The 16,852-nt window shown below is 43.9% G+C and overlaps 1 protein-coding gene across 1 annotated transcript; it reads right to left on the reverse strand.

Moving 5' to 3' along the window:
- Window positions 1-7,944: 7,944 nt before the first annotated feature.
- LOC135411415 (sulfotransferase 6B1-like) lies at window positions 7,945-15,479 on the reverse strand. The gene is made up of 7 exons (XM_064648910.1): window positions 15,190-15,479; window positions 13,835-13,974; window positions 13,299-13,388; window positions 10,469-10,595; window positions 9,956-10,050; window positions 9,377-9,533; window positions 7,945-8,292 (listed from the first exon to the last, which is right to left on the reverse strand). The coding sequence occupies exons 1-7, from the start codon at window positions 15,389-15,391 to the stop codon at window positions 8,162-8,164; spliced, it is 942 nt and encodes a 313-aa protein (XP_064504980.1). The 5' UTR covers window positions 15,392-15,479; the 3' UTR covers window positions 7,945-8,161.
- Between the last annotated feature and the right edge of the window lie 1,373 nt (window positions 15,480-16,852).

A 16,852-nucleotide genomic window follows, 5' to 3' on the forward strand; every position in this document is an offset into this window, starting at 1 on the left:
CTAGCCAAAATACTACGACTTCCAGCATATCTACAACCACTGCTGCCCCTGTCCAGGCATGAGGGAGAGGGAGGTTGTATGTCAGTGCATGCACAGAGTGCTGTGTCTACCCTGTTCCCTTTCAGTGGCCAGCCAGGGGGTTGCCTGTTTGCCTTGCTGTGCCTGCCCTGCTCTGGGTGAAGGAGAGCCCTGAGCTGGGAAAGTCTTCTGAATTTTCTGGAGCATGGAGGCATGACCGCATAGGGAGGAAGCCTGCGGGAAGGGCAGATATTAGGAGATGCCTGAAAGAAGCAGAAAATGACAGATCCAAGTCTCTGAAGCAATAGAAAAATTTCTTTCTTAGTGACTCAGAGGCACCAAGGGTGAGGTTGTGCAAGACATCTGGGACAATCTGACAGCTTGCTGCCACTGAAAGTGTGTATTTTGTGCTGCTTCAAAAAGCTGGGGGCGTCAGACAAACACAAGAGCTCATGCAAAAGAAAGAGCAGACAACTGCAGTCAGAAGAGGGAAGTAAGCCTAGCCTTTGGAGCAGCCATGAGATCAAATTTTTCAGGAATATTCAGCCTGTGTGGGGCCTGATGCAACCCAAAATGCCACAAAATATTGCTAGACTGAGACAAAGAACTGTGAGTAGAAAGGTCTGTTATATTGTTATGTTCTCACTCAGTTGAAACTGAGTTTCTGTATCTTAAATATTGATTGCCCTAGTTTAGCTAAAGGTAAATGTAGCCTTTAGAAGTTTATAGCCCTCTAGGCGATTATGGTGTGTACATTGTAAAGAAACAGTCTAGTTAGGCTTACCTCTAAGCTATGGACAACTCAAGATCCTTTCACAATTAGCTTAAAGATATCCTAGTCTGGATTATTTGGGACGAAAAAGGCCGGGGAGCAGCTCCCCAAGGAAATTTGAGGGAACATTTGTTTTTTGCAGAGATGAGTGAAGGCAACAACAACCTATGGTGCCTAAAGAGAATGTGTGTCCCTAATCCTTATAAACAGCAATTATCACTTCACATTCAGAAATGTATTACCACTCTAAAGCCTACATACAGACTCAGAAAAGACACACAGGAAATTGAAAGCTAATCTGTATGAAAATGTTATAAATAACTAGTTTCAGATTAAAGCAAAAAGTTTTCCCCTCAGCCTTGATTTGAAAAGGTACAAATGGGGCAGGACATGAGGTTGATATCAATCTTCTGGAAGATAATTTTTTCTTCTCTTTAATGGGATTGGAAGCAAATACAAAATAAACATTTTACTAGAAACAGATAGTTCCGTGAACTATAAATGAAACTAAAAAACCAAGCAAGGAAAAATATTAAGAATTGTGTGTCTTAGGAAGGGACTTTTATTATAGTCAAGGTTTCCAGCATGTACACCCAGAAGCACAAATAGGCTGAGAGGTCAGAAGAAGGAAATCCTTTAAGTAGGGTCGGGTAACATCAGCTGAGAAACTAGAAGATCTCACAAATCAGAAAAGACTGATTACTATATGCCTAGAAACAAATGGATAGTAGCCTGGAATGACAACTTAGTCAAAAGAAAGTATAATTTATCAATTTCTGAAAAGAAAATATTTTAAAAATTGGAGGAATCAGTTAAAAGTGACAGTCTTCACAGGCTAGATAATTCAAGTCCCATCCAAAGCTTTTACTGCTCTTCAGAGGTATTTCTGTGCAAACATTATCTCCTAATAACCAAAACCAGTTTTGGCCTTTTAACAATCAGGAGAGTCTGAGCTCATCTGTCCAAGTCATATTGCAATAATTTCTGTGATAAACGTTGTTTTAGAAGCCAGAAGTCCTTTCCCTCTGTTGAGCTAAAAGTTAGGCTGCATCTCTCTAAGCTTAGTCATCATTCACCATCACATCATCTAATTAAGTGAGTTGAATGCTGGCCATGTTACATTTAAAATGAGTCACATAAAGCATTTTCTAACACAGTTCTTTTAAGACTGGTTGAAACTTTGAGATGTTACAACTCAGAGATCAAATTATCTTTAAAACACTTTTGATATTTACATAAGACCTCACAATTTTATACCTTTCCTGTGTGAGAAAAAAAATTTCAAGTTGAGCATTAAGTGGATGTAATGAAGATCAAATATAAACTCCTCTTTTTTATTTTTTCTTCAAATGACCTGTTAAGTTTTTTCTCTAAGTGACTGGGAGAAAACATAAAGGTAACCAGTAATCCCAAATGCTGGGATTAAAAGGCATCGGAAGGGAGAGGAAAAGGGTCCAAGATTCTGGGTGGCAGGTGTGCCTGTACCTCCAGCCAGCACCTAGGAAAGACCTACATCCTGCAAGAGGAAGTCTATGGAAACATAAGTCCTTCTGCCCTCCTTCATGGAACAACTCCTGATCCTATGCATTCGCAGCAGTCTGAAGTCACTATTACCCTGTCATGGGCATTATTGCTCTGTCATGTGCAGTTACACACTTCTGGACTGCAGCAGTGGACACTTCATCAAGCAAGAAAGATTTATTTTAGGAAAGCTGGTGAGAATCACATCATCACTCCTGGTTTAAAAGCATTTCAGAGTTTCCAAAGTTTCTGGGCTGCTAAGGCCCCTCAGGTTGCAAAATGTCTTTGCAGGGAAAAAAACCAATAGATCTTGAGATGTCCCCTTTTCATTTTAGTAAAAGCCTTTTGAATATTTCAGGGATGGTTTCCCATTTTTTGTCAGTCTTGTTCCTTTGTTCGACTCCTTGTCCAACTCCTTGTAGACACTGAGATTGCACACTGCTTTCTGTTATCTAGATAGCTTTTGATATCACCATGTAGTAAATAGAAAAGGACCTGTACTAAGTATTAGGTCAAAATGTTATTAATTCCAAAATTATGGGTCATGGTGGCTTGTGTCTTTTTATCCACAGAAGCCCAGAATAAGATGAAGTCCTTCTCTTCTGGAAATGAAAACCTACAAACCCAGAATCGTCAAGTTCGAACAAACATACCTCTCCAAGCAAAGCAATTTCACATGGGCAGCTCTTGCACAGACATTTAGAAAATCTGACTGGGAAGCAGGTTGTGAGTGGCCCATCAAAGATAAATCTACAGCACTTCTCATTATTCCTGCCAGGGAGGCATGAGGCAGGGCCCAGCACTTAGTGCCCATCCCATCCTCCAGACAGGTGCAGGGCAGCTGGGAGCACCAGGGCAGCAAGCCTCAGCCAAAGGCATCGAACACTTTCCTGGGAAAAAGTGATGGGCTGAGGATTGGTCGGCATGTGGGTCTGTGGATGGGTTCAGCTTGGCAGGGCTGCTGGCCAGACAGCGTAGACTGTGAGGAGTTGAAGTCTGATTCTGCTGAGGCATCACTGGAGCAGGGGATGACAACCTCAGGGGCTGATATGGGATCCTGGGTCATGGGCATGGTGGGGGCAGTCCTGAGGACCACTTGGACAGGGACTTAACAATTTTCCAATTTTTTTAATTATATTTTTGGTTGCTGATTGCTCTGTTTTTAATCTTAGTTCAGTGTAAGTGTCCGACAGATAGATCTGTCTGGGAATATGTCAGAGAAATCCCTCTTCCAAGGAACTGAATTCCCTTTGCCAGACAGACATTTCCTTAGTTTTTCTGGTTTCCCAAAAGAATGGTTGTGACAAGAGGTCATAAAAGGAGAAGATGCAAAAAACGAGCTCGAGAGTCAGAGACACATCCTCATAGAGGTACAGGCAATGCTCTAACTTTATTCCAAAAATACACACATTATCAAGGGTCCTACAGGGTTCACACGCTCTGTTCTAACTTTCTATTGGTTACATTCACTTTCACACACTATATCTGTAACTTTATTGGCTCTACTAGTCAAGGCACATTTTCAGGCCCCCCCATCTTCTGGTTTCTCACATCCTGGATAACAACCTCCTTCTTTGTTTTCCTCTATGCAGCTTTCTGATATCTGCTGCTCAAGGACACACATCTGCTGCTGGAGAACACAGGTCCCTGCCGTCCGGCACGCAGGCCGGATTGTGCAAGCAGGCCTGATGCAGAATATGTCCTGCATCATCTAAGATTTTCTCAACAATTCCCCCTTTTTCTTTTGCACAATCCAGGCCTGACTGATGGTCTTTTGCTTGGTTCATCTCTTTGTTCCATGTGGTTCTTGAGAACTTTTATTTTGCAAATGAAACTTCATTTAACTCAGGGTTATGTGCCTCCCACTCTTTATCCAAAGGTGCTTATGCATATGTAAGGTAATATGGTTTACGCATTTGTGAGCAAAACCAGAATATATTAATAATCATATATTCATACATTCATATGCATACATTCACACAACTTTCATGCGTGATGGCCATCACTTCATGCTCTCACACAAACATACTTTTGAGTTGTATTTTGCTGTGTTTTCTGGTTGTGAACTGAGAAATTATCATTCTTGTGTTTTGCCCTCATCTGAGTAAGATCTAATTATGCATTTCTTGTTTTTATGAAAGTATAACTTGTTAAACATAAGTTAACATAACTTATGTTTAAAACATAAACATATTTCTGCTTCACGTTCAATTCAAAACCCAAATACATACAAACATTCTTATAGTTTAAAGATAAATATATACTCATATTTTTAAAGCAAAACACACACTTCTCTATGCAAATGGGCTTTTGGACTTCAAAGAGAACTTGTCAATAGTCACTACAAAAACTTCAAAAGCTCCTCTTCTCCACCATGTTTAAAACAATTCTGGCTATTTAGGCAAGCAACCTCAAGTAACAGTCAGCAAGACCATTTCATGAACTTATCTTTCCTCACTCTCCCCCCCCTTTTTTTTTTTTTTTTTTTTGTACTGAAATTAAACTGTTAGGTTAGTTGTTGCACAAATAAAAAGCTTAGCTTTGTTGACTTTGAGCTTAGTGTCCCGTGCAAGGACAGGTCTTTATATGATTTGCCTGTGGCGTGCTGTATCTCAGGGGTCTGTCTTAACATCATCTTCTTTTTCACTGTTTCTGTCAAATGTTTTTGGAGAGTTGTCAACTAATAGCAAAATACCAATTAATCTCAAGTTATACCAAGATGATTGTGTCAGGGATGAAGTCCCCATCTATCAGCGCTTGCATCATCCAATTAAGCACAAATACATTCCCACTGCATGGTCTGTGGTTGGACCATGCCATTGTTGAACAAGTTAAGCAGCATATTGATGAAAAACAAGGAAAACAACATAGAATATCTACAACAAAGGACTAATAGTAAAAGGGTAGACAATAATATCTTTGTAACCATATCTATCTTTAGTGAAGAGATCAGAATAGGCTCTAGCTGTTCCTGCTTCATTGGGTCAGCCAGGGTCACTTGCATGCTATGCCGTGGTTGCAGGTAATCATAATCTCTTTGCAGTCAGCATACAGGGGGTCAGCATCCTACTGTTGAATGTAGATGTAATCTCCAAGTTGGAATAGATGAACAGGAGTGTTTAATCTCACGGGTTCGGATTACAGAATGAATCTGTGGAATTTCTGCAAAATAGAGCCTAGACTATTAAACAATTTTCACAAAAGAATTTCAAATTTTCCCCAATCAGAAGATTGCAAAGTTGCAGCCTCTATAAAGCAGGAGGGTTCTACACCCCCCTTTTTTTTTTTTTTTTTTTTTTTTTTTTTTTTTTTTTTTTTTTTTTTTTCTGAGTTTGGCCAGAGGAGGTCTCCTACGTTGCTCGGCAACAAACTATCTCTATTGTGTGAGCCACTAACACCTTATCTCTTTCTCTGCTAAGGCAAAGGCAAAGTTTTGCAAGAGGGCTTTTTATCCTCTTTGTCAAAACCCTGCTTTTTTTTGTTTGTTTGTTTTCTGTTTGTTTGTTTTCTGAATACGATGTTTTTTCAGAAGGGTTTTATAGGGGTTAAATACAGCTAAGAATAAGGCATTTCACTAAGATTTTCGTACAAATACTAATTTCCCGGAAAAACTCCCTAAAACTGTCTGCATACTAGCTTGCAGGTAAACGCAAGTCTTTGGGTTTAAGTTATGTACAAGTGAGTAGAAGGACTAAAAAGAGAGATTTTGCTTTTAACAACACCGTGAGCCAACAACGACACACCGGACAGACAACAGAGTCAACACGAAAGTTAACAGAAACACGGGAAAGCAGCCTTCTAGCCTGCTCCCCTTCTCAACAAGAAGTGATACTTTTCCGGGGTTGCTCCATCCCAGTTTCCCTCTGGGGTCGCTCCTGGTTTTTTCCTGCACCGCTGCGGCCGGGCTGCTCTCCTGCCGGCTCTCGGGTGCTCCTGCTTTACCCCCGCGGCGCTGCCTCGCCCTACTCTGCTACGCCGTGAGGGTCTCCCGGCCATAGCGGCTCTCTGGTGTTCGTCTGCACCACGATTCTGCACGGGGTGGCGGCGGCCACGGTTCGAATTCACACGGTTCGGTCGGGGCAGTGTGTGCCAGGCCGCGATGCACTCCCCCCTTCAGCAGGATGCCTACACGGCCGAGAAGTTTCGTAGTAGCAGTGAGGGTTATCAAGTCCCAAAGTCTATCTCCCAAACCCCGCCATTCCTCAAAGGCGAAAAGGAGAGGGGGCACTTTAAAGAGACCGTTTTCACAGGTCCAAGCAATAAGCTTGTCAAACACCTTCTCAGCTACTGTTTCACCTCGCTTAGCAAGGATAGCTAACAGCAGCTTTTTAGCTGCAGCAAACTCCGATTCCATGCTTGCAGCGAATGACAGGGGGAAGGTAGCGACCCTTCCTACCTCGGTTCGCGCCGACTGGCCCACGACCGAAACGCCTCTGTCCAGCTTCTATCAGCCTCTCACGTCTCCCACCGCGTCTCACCGCAAGGAGATCAACCGGCTCAGCCTCTCGCGTCTCCGACCGCGTCTCACCGCACGGAGATCAACCGGCTAACCGCATTCTTCTACCGTTTCGCGCTTTTTATCACCTTTTCGGGCGCCAGATAAAAGGAGAAGATGCAAAAAACGAGCTCGAGAGTCAGAGACACATCCTCATAGAGGTACAGGCAATGCTCTAACTTTATTCCAAAAATACACACATTATCAAGGGTCCTACAGGGTTCACACGCTCTGTTCTAACTTTCTATTGGTTACATTCACTTTCACACACTATATCTGTAACTTTATTGGCTCTACTAGTCAAGGCACATTTTCAGGCCCCCCCATCTTCTGGTTTCTCACATCCTGGATAACAACCTCCTTCTTTGTTTTCCTCTATGCAGCTTTCTGATATCTGCTGCTCAAGGACACACATCTGCTGCTGGAGAACACAGGTCCCTGCCGTCCGGCACGCAGGCCGGATTGTGCAAGCAGGCCTGATGCAGAATATGTCCTGCATCATCTAAGATTTTCTCAACAAGGTCATGCAGCAAGTTTTGCATAGATGTAAGCAAGGACACTGACATAAGCAAGGAGGGTGTGGAAAACATAACTATGTAGTATAAATGTATTTATTGTTGAATAAAGCCACTTTGCGCTAATTTAGTTACAGGATCATCAAGGGGCTTCTTTCCCTGATCCTCTCATTTGAATGTCATGGTCCTTCCTACTTGCCACTTACTTTCCCAGAGAGGCCAATGGGAGCAAAACACTTCAGAAAACATATAGCTGTTCGTTGCTTAAGAGTTCATGACTGTAAGAGCTCAAGAAGCCCCACCCTTCATCAATGTGTGAAGCCAAAGTGCCAAAGGCTTTTCTGACCTGTCAACACCATGGTAGCCATGTCAGATCTAAAACCAGACTATCATGTTCTCCCTGTACACAGACATTTGTGGGTTTAGATCCACACCATATATCCATGTAAAGTCCACTGTGTGTCAGAAGGAGAGACTCTGTGTTGGTCTCTCTGCCTCACCACTGAGCACTGCAGAGACCTTATTAACCATTTCAGGCCATGGAGCAGACACAGGGAGGCCACTAGACTGGTGCTATGATGTTTATGCACCACATCCCTCCCGGAAGAACACCAGGCATTCACTCGAGGTATACACACATTTTATTTGGTTACGTCAAGCAAAGCACATGCCCTAGACCCAGGACCCACCTAAGAATTACCACCCAAATTCTTGGAGATACCAGATAGTCCTTAAAGGGGTTTTTCTGTTCTCTCATGGGAAAGAAAAATGGGGACTATCCACGTTTGGAGAAACATCTTTGGAACATGACTTGCTGTCATGCTACTCTTCTGCTTATTTTCAGGCCTTGCAGTACACATCATATTTTATCTTTGCTGCCATCTTTGTTCCTCCTAGGGTATCTTCAAATTTCCGGTACATTTCTTCATTCTGAGCCTCAGAGAAGAGATCTTTCCAGCTTCCAACAACCCCTGTGTAAAACAAGTACAAAAAACTGAAGGAAGATGCTCCTGGGAGAAAATAATACCTACACAGCAACGGGACAGAGTCATTGCCTACACAAGGCAGGATCTGATTTATTCCCCTGAGAAGTCTGATTGCCTGGGAGAAGCAAGGTAGCAAAGATCAGAATGAAAGGCTATAGCCAGACCACAGGGAGCACTGCTGGTGGGCTGCCTGCATGCCAACCCTCCCCCTCCAGAGGGGCTTCCATGGTGGCTTCATGAATCTTTTACACAGAAGAGAGGAGAATCTGCTTTTGTCACAAGGGAAAGCTCATTCATGAATGGCTTCCTCTGAAGAGGGAAGTTTCATGTGGTAGGTGGTAGAGAGGAGAGTGGCTAAATCCCTCTTCCTCCAAGGAGGGGTGAAGGAAAGGGATTAAAGCAAGCCCATACCCGGAGTATTCAGAAACCAGAGACTCCTGATGCCACGGGGAGCAGGTGGGCTGCCAAAGCTCTGACACTGGCCCCAGGTCTGCGAGGGACCATCTCTGCGGTCACCACTGACACATCCATTGAGAGGAGACATTAAGCTCTCACTGAATAGGTAACAAGAAGATGCCTATGAGGCCAGCAGAGCAGTGAGCAATGCATTCCCTTGAGGTTCAAGAGACTCTTGTCCCATTAGCACACCTCTTCCTGAAGGGGACTTTTATGGAGTGACATGTGCAGCCTTATCACCTGACCAACAGGCAAAGGCCACACCACAACCCCTCTGCACAGAGTAACCATAGAGCCCAGGCAGACTTGGTGCATAGTTGTTGGCATAACCTCACCAGCGTTGGCCTGCACCTTCGCACCTCACTTGCCTAACTAACCAGGGCTACACAAAAAAAGAGCAACATGGAAGCAATGATTGAGAACACTAAGCCTGGCACTCTGACAAATTTCTCACAAACAGCCCCCAAATCCCATCACTGGCAGAAACTTGTACAGGTGCTACAGGAGAGAATTTACACAGTCCAGTGAGTTCATGGCTAAGTGAGGAAACATATTCAAAACTCCTTCTAGAGTTATACTTCAGAAGGTAGATTCTCCATTTGCAGAGACTTACCCTTCCTGAAGAGGACATCCCCAAACTTTCCATGGGTTTCACTGGATTTCTCTTTCATAGCTTTGAAACTGGTCTTCTTGGCAATTCTCGAAAAATCTTCCTCACAGAGGGAGAATCCAAGGAAGGCAGCAATCTTTTTCATCCCCTGTACCTGGTCCTGCCCAAAGGCACATAGCACAGAGTTGAAAACAAAAGATTTGACAGTGTGGCTGTGGCATGGAGCCAGAATCCAGTAGGAAGTACAGCAGAGGAGGCTGTCTCCCACATATGTCACCAAGGAATTCTAAGAGCTCTAACAGAGAGGAAATCCACACATACTGCCCTCAGCTTCAAGGCTTTTTCTTCTTTCCTCAAAGCAGGTGTGCCTCTGGTAGATATGACTCCTTTCACGAACAGGCAAGAATATCCTCCTTCTAACCCACATAGGCCTCCCCCAAACATAAGAGTAGCTCCGAAAAGGCACACCCTTCCAAATGGGCTGACAGGCTTGACTCAAGAGTTTCTACTTCCCCACACACATATATACCAGAAGGGTTGCATAATACACTCATCAAGGAAGAGTTGGATGAAATGTCACACCTCTTTGAGTTCCTCATAGCTTATTGTCATGATCCTCTCATTGTCGATGTATTTGTTCCATTCCACTAGGTGGTCAAAGTAGGATCCCCAGGCCACTGCAGAGAAAGAAGAGGTATAGCTGAGTAGAGTACTCCCCAAAACAGGCCCTAAATCAAATCAGTCAGTCAAGACAGCTCTCTAAGCATGGCACTGGGATGGTGAAGTAGTGACCAGCTCAACATGTCTGTTCTTTCTCCTAAGGTCAGTGCAGAATGCCCCACCTATGACCATTTGGTAGCACCAAACCACAAGCTCTGCTGTGGGAATGGAAAAGTTAAAACTTTTTCATGATCTCTGTTCTGAGTTGAAGGCAAAACTGATTCTCTGGTACTCCCTGTTTCTGCTATAATATGGGCCTGTCTGTCTGTTCTGGGAGTGCCTTGGCAAGGTATGTTAGAGTAGGATTCCCATGCACATGTCTCTGTGTACGTCCCTCATGTAAGGAGGAATGCCAGAGGATGCAGGGCAAAGTACATTTCCCATTCATGAAGTCTTGAAAGTATTCATCCCAGGAGGCAAAGGATGGCAGCAGTGTCAGGTTGTTGTAGAAGTGGTAATAGGAGACTGCTGTGTCCTTGGGGTTCCGAACTAACACAAGGATCTAGAGGAAGAAAACACATAATGTGGTTATGATTTGATGGCTGACCAAAACACCATCTTCTCAACACATCACATAGAGTCATAGTATCACAGAATCATTTAGGTTGGAAAAGACCTCTAAGATCATTGAGTCCAACCATTAACTAAGCACTGCCAAGTTCACCACTAAACCATGTCCCTAAGCACTTTTTACATACCTCCAGGGATGGTGACTCAAGCACTTCCCTGGCAGCCAGTTCCAATGCTCAACAACCTTCCATGAATAAATTTTTTCTAGTATCCAATCTAATCCTCCCCTGGTGCAACTTGAGACCATTTCCTTTTGTCCTGTCACTTGTTACTTGTGAGAAGAGACTAACCCACACCTGGCTGCAACCTCCTTTCAGGCAGTTGTAGAGAGCAATAAGGTCTCCCCTGACACTCCTTTTCTCCAGGCTAAACAAACCCAGCTCCCTCAGCTGCTCCTCATAAGACTTGTGCTCCAGACCCTTAACCAGCTCCGTTGCCTTCTTTGGACACACTCCAGCACCTCAATATCCTTCTAACAGGATAGTGAGAGGCCCAAAACTGAACACAGTATTCAAGGTGCAGCCTCACCAGTGCCAAATACAGAGGGATAATCACTTCTCTTGTCCTGTTGGCCACACTATTTCTGATAAAAGCCAGGATGCCATTCGCTCTCCTGGCCACCTGGGCACAATGCTGGCTCATGTTCAGCTGGCTGTCAGCAAGCACCCCCAGGTCCTTTTCCACCAGGCAGCTTTCCAGCCACTCTTCCCCAAGCCTGTAGTGCTTCATGGGGTTGTTACGGGGTAGGACCCAGTACTTACCATAATGAACCCCATAAAATTGGCTTCTGCCCATTATCTGTCCAAATCCCTCTACGGAGAGTACCAGTAAAACAACACTCCCACCCAAACTGATGTTGTCTGCAAATTTACTTGCCCACCAGACTATATAATACTGGTCTAATTTCATTTTCTTGAGAAGAAATCAGAGCTTTGGCAGGTTACTTGCCACTAATGTGAGCTTCAGGTTGAAAATGAAGCTTTTCAGTGACTCCCTTGGGACAGTTCTGACCTAGTTCCACTCCAGAAAAATGAGCTCATGGGCTACTGAACAAGAGAGTCACAAGTAAGCTGTAGAAGTTCCACAGCTTCACTCTGCAACAACTCCCATTTAAGATTATCTTAGTCTCAGCCTGTGGTGGCTTTTCCACAAGTACCCTGGTCTTGGAAGCAAGTCAAAACAAAAAGAGAAACTCCTCATCTTGCTCAGTTGTCTGACACAAACCTGGAGGCACCTTTCTGAAGGAGATTTGAAGGGACAGTTAACCCAGAGACAAACCCACCAACAGCCCTCTTGAGCCAGTGTCATGGGTTTAACCTGTGGCTGGGTTTTAGGGGAGGGGGGGGAACAGGGTGGCTTCTGTTAGAAGCTACTAGAACCTTTCACTGTCCTATGAAAAGCCAATGGTAGTCAGTTCTGGGAGGGATTTCCTGCTGCTGGCCAAGGCTGAGCCAATGAGATGCACTTCTGTGATAATATATTTAAGAACGGGGGAGGAGAAGGTTCTTGGGCAGAAGAAGTTCCATTGTGGGAGAATGAGCAGTCACCAAGGTCAGTGCAGCCAGACAGGGAGGCCTTCCCCCCCCTCCACCAGAAGCAGGGCAAAGACTTAGAGCTGAAGGCCCTGCAGCCCATAAAGAACCATTGGAGTGCAGAAAACCCTCCTGCGGTCTATGGAGGAATCCATGCTGGAGCAGGAAGATACATGAAGGAGGCTGTGACCCCCTGTGGGAGGCCCAAAATGGAGCAAAGTCCTGCTGAAGATCTGTGACCCATGGAGAGGGAAGCCCACGCTAGAGCAGTTTTTTCCGGGTAGGACCTGTGGCCCCCATGGGAGACCCACATCGGTACAGCTCAACCCATGAAGGACTGCGCCCCCTTGGGGAAGTAGTCCACGGGGCAACAGATTGAACAGAACTGTTGCCTGAGGGGTGGATGGACTCACACTGGAGAGGTTCATCAAGGACTGTCTCTCGTGGGAAGGACCCCACAGGACAGGGAAAGGACTCAGAGCTTTAGCCCCCCTGTAGTCCGTGGTGAAGACCATGGTGGAGCAGGCTGCTCCCCGCAGCCCACGGAAGGATGACCCACAGGTGCAGCAGACTTGGATGACTTGTTGCCCTATGGGTAGACTTCTCTTCCTGCACTGATGCAGGGGGAGGAGGGAGAACATGGAAGGAAGGAGGGGTGGTTGGAAAGTGTGTTTAAGACTGTTTTATTTCTTACTCTTTAGCTCTTATTCTGTTAGTAAAAAATTTAAGTTTTATCCTCACTCTGAGTTTGTTTTGCCTTTTAACACTGCCTTCTCTCAATCCTTATCTCTACTCATGAAATTCCTTTGCTGTTTTTTTCTTCCTCTCTCCTTGTCCAGCTGCAGGGGGAGGAGGGAGGGTAGTGGAGTGGTTTTAATAGGCCCCTGGCATCTGGCCAGGGTCAAGCCATAATAGTCAGCAAAGATGCCGCTGGGAGAGGATGTTTTTTCACAGCCTTAGCTCACAGAGCTGTCCCTTAAACCTTGGAAATCTACCTGTGTATTGACCAGCCCAAGTGAAAAAGCAGAAAACCCATCTCACACAGAGGGAAGTTAATTTGAGGTGAAAAAGCTTTTGCAGTGTGCTGCAAAGACAAGACTCACCTTGGCCTTGTTTTGGAAAATGGATGGAGGCAAGAGTTGAGGTGTCAGATGGGTTACTATAATTCTTCTGGAAGGCAGTTTCTTCATCCTCTTTAAAGAAAGTAGGGAGAAAGGTGACAAGACAGAAGTAGCTTATTCAGTGATGTGCCTTTTCAGAACTGTGGGTCCAAAGAATAAGGATCTTATCCCTTGGAAAACTCACAGGAATGCATGCACTGGTGGTGTAGGCTTCTGCCAGCCTCTGCCACCAAACATCATTTCGCATGAGACAGGCCTGAGGACAGGACACCCAAAAGAAAGGTCTTACTGATCAAATCCACTGGTTCCAGGGCAGGAGCACCCTCTGGCTTCTCAGCCCTGTGTGCCCTCTGAATGCCTTTGTATTGAGACACCAAGGGCAATAGCACATGCTACTTGTGTAGAACATAGCTGTTGTTAAGGCTCTAGGCTCTTCATTACCTCTGAGATCAGCAATTCTCTTTCAGCTATTACTACTTGTAAGTAGAGCAGTGCCAATATTTTCATTTCCTGCTTACCTCATATATTCCAGGATCTCCAAATTCTAGACGCTGAAAAACCTCTACCTTCTTTTCAGCATTTATTCTCTCTTTTCTTTCCTCTTCTGTATATTTGGCATCTGCCAACTCCTGCACCATTTGTTCAAGCCAGTTGGTTCCTGAAAGGATAAGGACACCAGAAGTGCATTCATTCAACTGCACTTTTCCATGTAAACCTGGCTGACAGGATATATTGTCAATCTGGTTCCATGTGAACCAGTTTTGTTCTATATTGTACTTTAGCCTTTCAACAAGTATGTGTGCTGGTTTTGCTGCAATGCAATTAATTTTCCCCATAGTAGCTGGTATGGGGCTATGTTTTGGATTTGTGCTGAAAACAGTGTTGATAACACAGAGACATTTTTGTTACGCCAGGCAATGCTTACACAGCGCCAAGGCCTTCTCACAATGAGCTACCAGAGAGCAGATTGAAGGTGCACAAGAAATTAAAAGAGGACACAGCTGGGACAGCTGACCCCAACTGACCTAAAGAATATTCCCCAAAGGGGAATGTTAAGAGTCATGGTACTTGTCTTACCAAGTCACCGTCACATGTTATGGAGCCCCAGAGATGGCTGAACATCTGTCTGCCACTAAGAAATAATTCCTTATTTTGCTTTGCTTGCACACACGGCTCTTGTTTGACCTGCTAAACTGTCTGTATTTCAACTCATGACTTCGCTCACTTTTACCATTCTGTTTCTCTCCCCCATCCTGCCAGGACTGAATTAGTGAGTGGCCCCTGTGCGGCTGAGTTGCCAGCTGAGGTTAAGTCATGACACTGGGCAATAATAAACAAGGGTATGACAAAAGCCAACAGGGACAGAGCTGTCAAGCAGATACTATGAAGTGCCACCCTGCTTGCTTCAGAAACACATCCCATCCCTCAGTAGAAGCAGAAGCACACCTCCATTGCTCTTATAATGAAGACAGTGCCTTTATCACAACAAGGATGTATGAATGCATTGATGTAAAAACAAACAAACAAACAAAATCCCAACCCCCCACTCCTCCCCAAAAAAACACTGTCGTAGGAAAGCACTGTAAAAGATTTCAGCAGGTGGTGAATCTCCACCCTCAAATGTTTCAAAACTCTTCTGGACAAGGCCTTGAACAACCAAACCTAACTTTGAAGGTTAGCTCTTTCCCTGGCTTTGAACAGGAGGTTGTATTGTTTGACCTCCAGATATGCCTTACAACTTCAATTCATGATCCTATGAACTCTGATGTTACCATAAGCTTTTCTCGGGAATTACTACTGTGCTAAATGATGGCTCAAACTTCTAGATTGCAGCACTTTGTATTTGACTACTGATGAAAAAAACAAGACTCACCTGATTTAGGATAGCCTACTAGAATCACATCATCGCTCCTGGCTTCAAAGGATTTCAGAGCTTCCAAAGTCTCTGGGCTACAAACTGAAGTAGGGAATAAAATATCTCTGTAGGAAAACAGCATGTCTTCTGGGGCAATCTTTTCACCCTCTGAAAGATATTTGTCCATTAATTCAATGTTTCTTTCAGTATTTCTGGTCATGTTTGTATCCTTCTGTAACTCTTCCAAAACAAATACAGACTGTCTTTCCACAATGCAGGAAAGCTTTATGCAACATGTTAGCAATTCAGACCGGGTGTTCACTCAGGGTTGAAGGTACAAGTCACTGATTAACTCTGTACTCTGTTAACCCCTTTGTACATTACAAGACTGGAGACTGACAATGGAGGCATAGGGTGTTTGCTGCAGCCGATATTAGGAAGAGGATATATTGGGGCAACAACTAATAACATTCAAAATGTTAAATGAAACAAAAGCAAGGTATCCCTGAAATATCTTTAACTGTTGAGCACTGCAATGCAATTTGCAAACTGGACAAGTGGCATGTAGTGCACATGTGGACAGTGAATCTCAACCTGGCTTATTGACTACGTTGGTGGATACACATCCACCATGGCTTCCTTACAGATGGTGGCTCTGTCCTGAAGCCACTCCCTGTAACATCATCACTTCAGGCAGTATCTGCAGAGCTAAGGACAAGTACCATTTAAGTCAGAATTCTCATGATGAAATACTCACATTTGAGACTTTTACGTCACCAAATCCTACAGGAGGGTCACTTTCATGTGAAGATCAATACTTAGGTTCTGCATTAATGTGAATCAAATTCTACCTGTATTACTTCAGTTCCATTTCTCTCTTCTAACATCCATAATTTAATCTTTGGGTGAAACTGTTCTTTATGTGGCTTTTATTTGTATTCTAGCTGATACCTTTTTAGAAGATAAATAGTATTGAGGTGCAAAAGTAGATATCTCCACAGATCATCCAAACAGACAGACAATATAGAAAGGCTTAATTGCCCTGTAGAGGGCCTTTCACTGTTCTTTTCATGCCCTTGAATATAGTATGAGCCCTGTTCACTATCCATATATCAAACCCTTGCATCACATACTTGTCTCTTTCATCATAAATGGCTGTTAGACACTCACTTAGGAAATCTAAACACAAGTTTAATTAAGCATGAGGAGATGAAAAATCAAAAGCATAACCATAAGACTTGGAAGATCGATAAAAGTTACTTACAAACAATAATTTAAATTTTTTTTTCTCAAAATGCAGAACCATCAAAATGGACCATTTTATTGGAAATATTTTCTCTAGCAGTGCTATTTTACTCATAAAACTTTGAGACTGTTCATACATTATATTCTCTGCCAGCTTTCTTTTTGTTATTGTTTTCAGTTTTCTGTCCATGTGTTTACTCTGAGTTGCAAAGGAAAATTTCCTTCCCCTTGCCAATACTAAAGAGCATCAAGAAATTAAAACTTTTTTTCTCCTGTCTTTGGAGCCAGCCACCTGAATCCTGAGGGAACCAGATAAGACCTCGACATGAAATTTAACAACTTGTCACCTGAGCTACTGGGGACAAAGGTGCCTCCAGGTCCTTTAACCCTTAGACTCTGATCTCTGCTTATGAGCAGGGTGCTCGATGCTGTCACA

The sequence above is a fragment of the Pseudopipra pipra genome, chromosome 3 (genome assembly GCF_036250125.1).
Source record: "Pseudopipra pipra isolate bDixPip1 chromosome 3, bDixPip1.hap1, whole genome shotgun sequence".
Taxonomy (NCBI): Eukaryota; Metazoa; Chordata; class Aves; order Passeriformes; family Pipridae; genus Pseudopipra; species Pseudopipra pipra.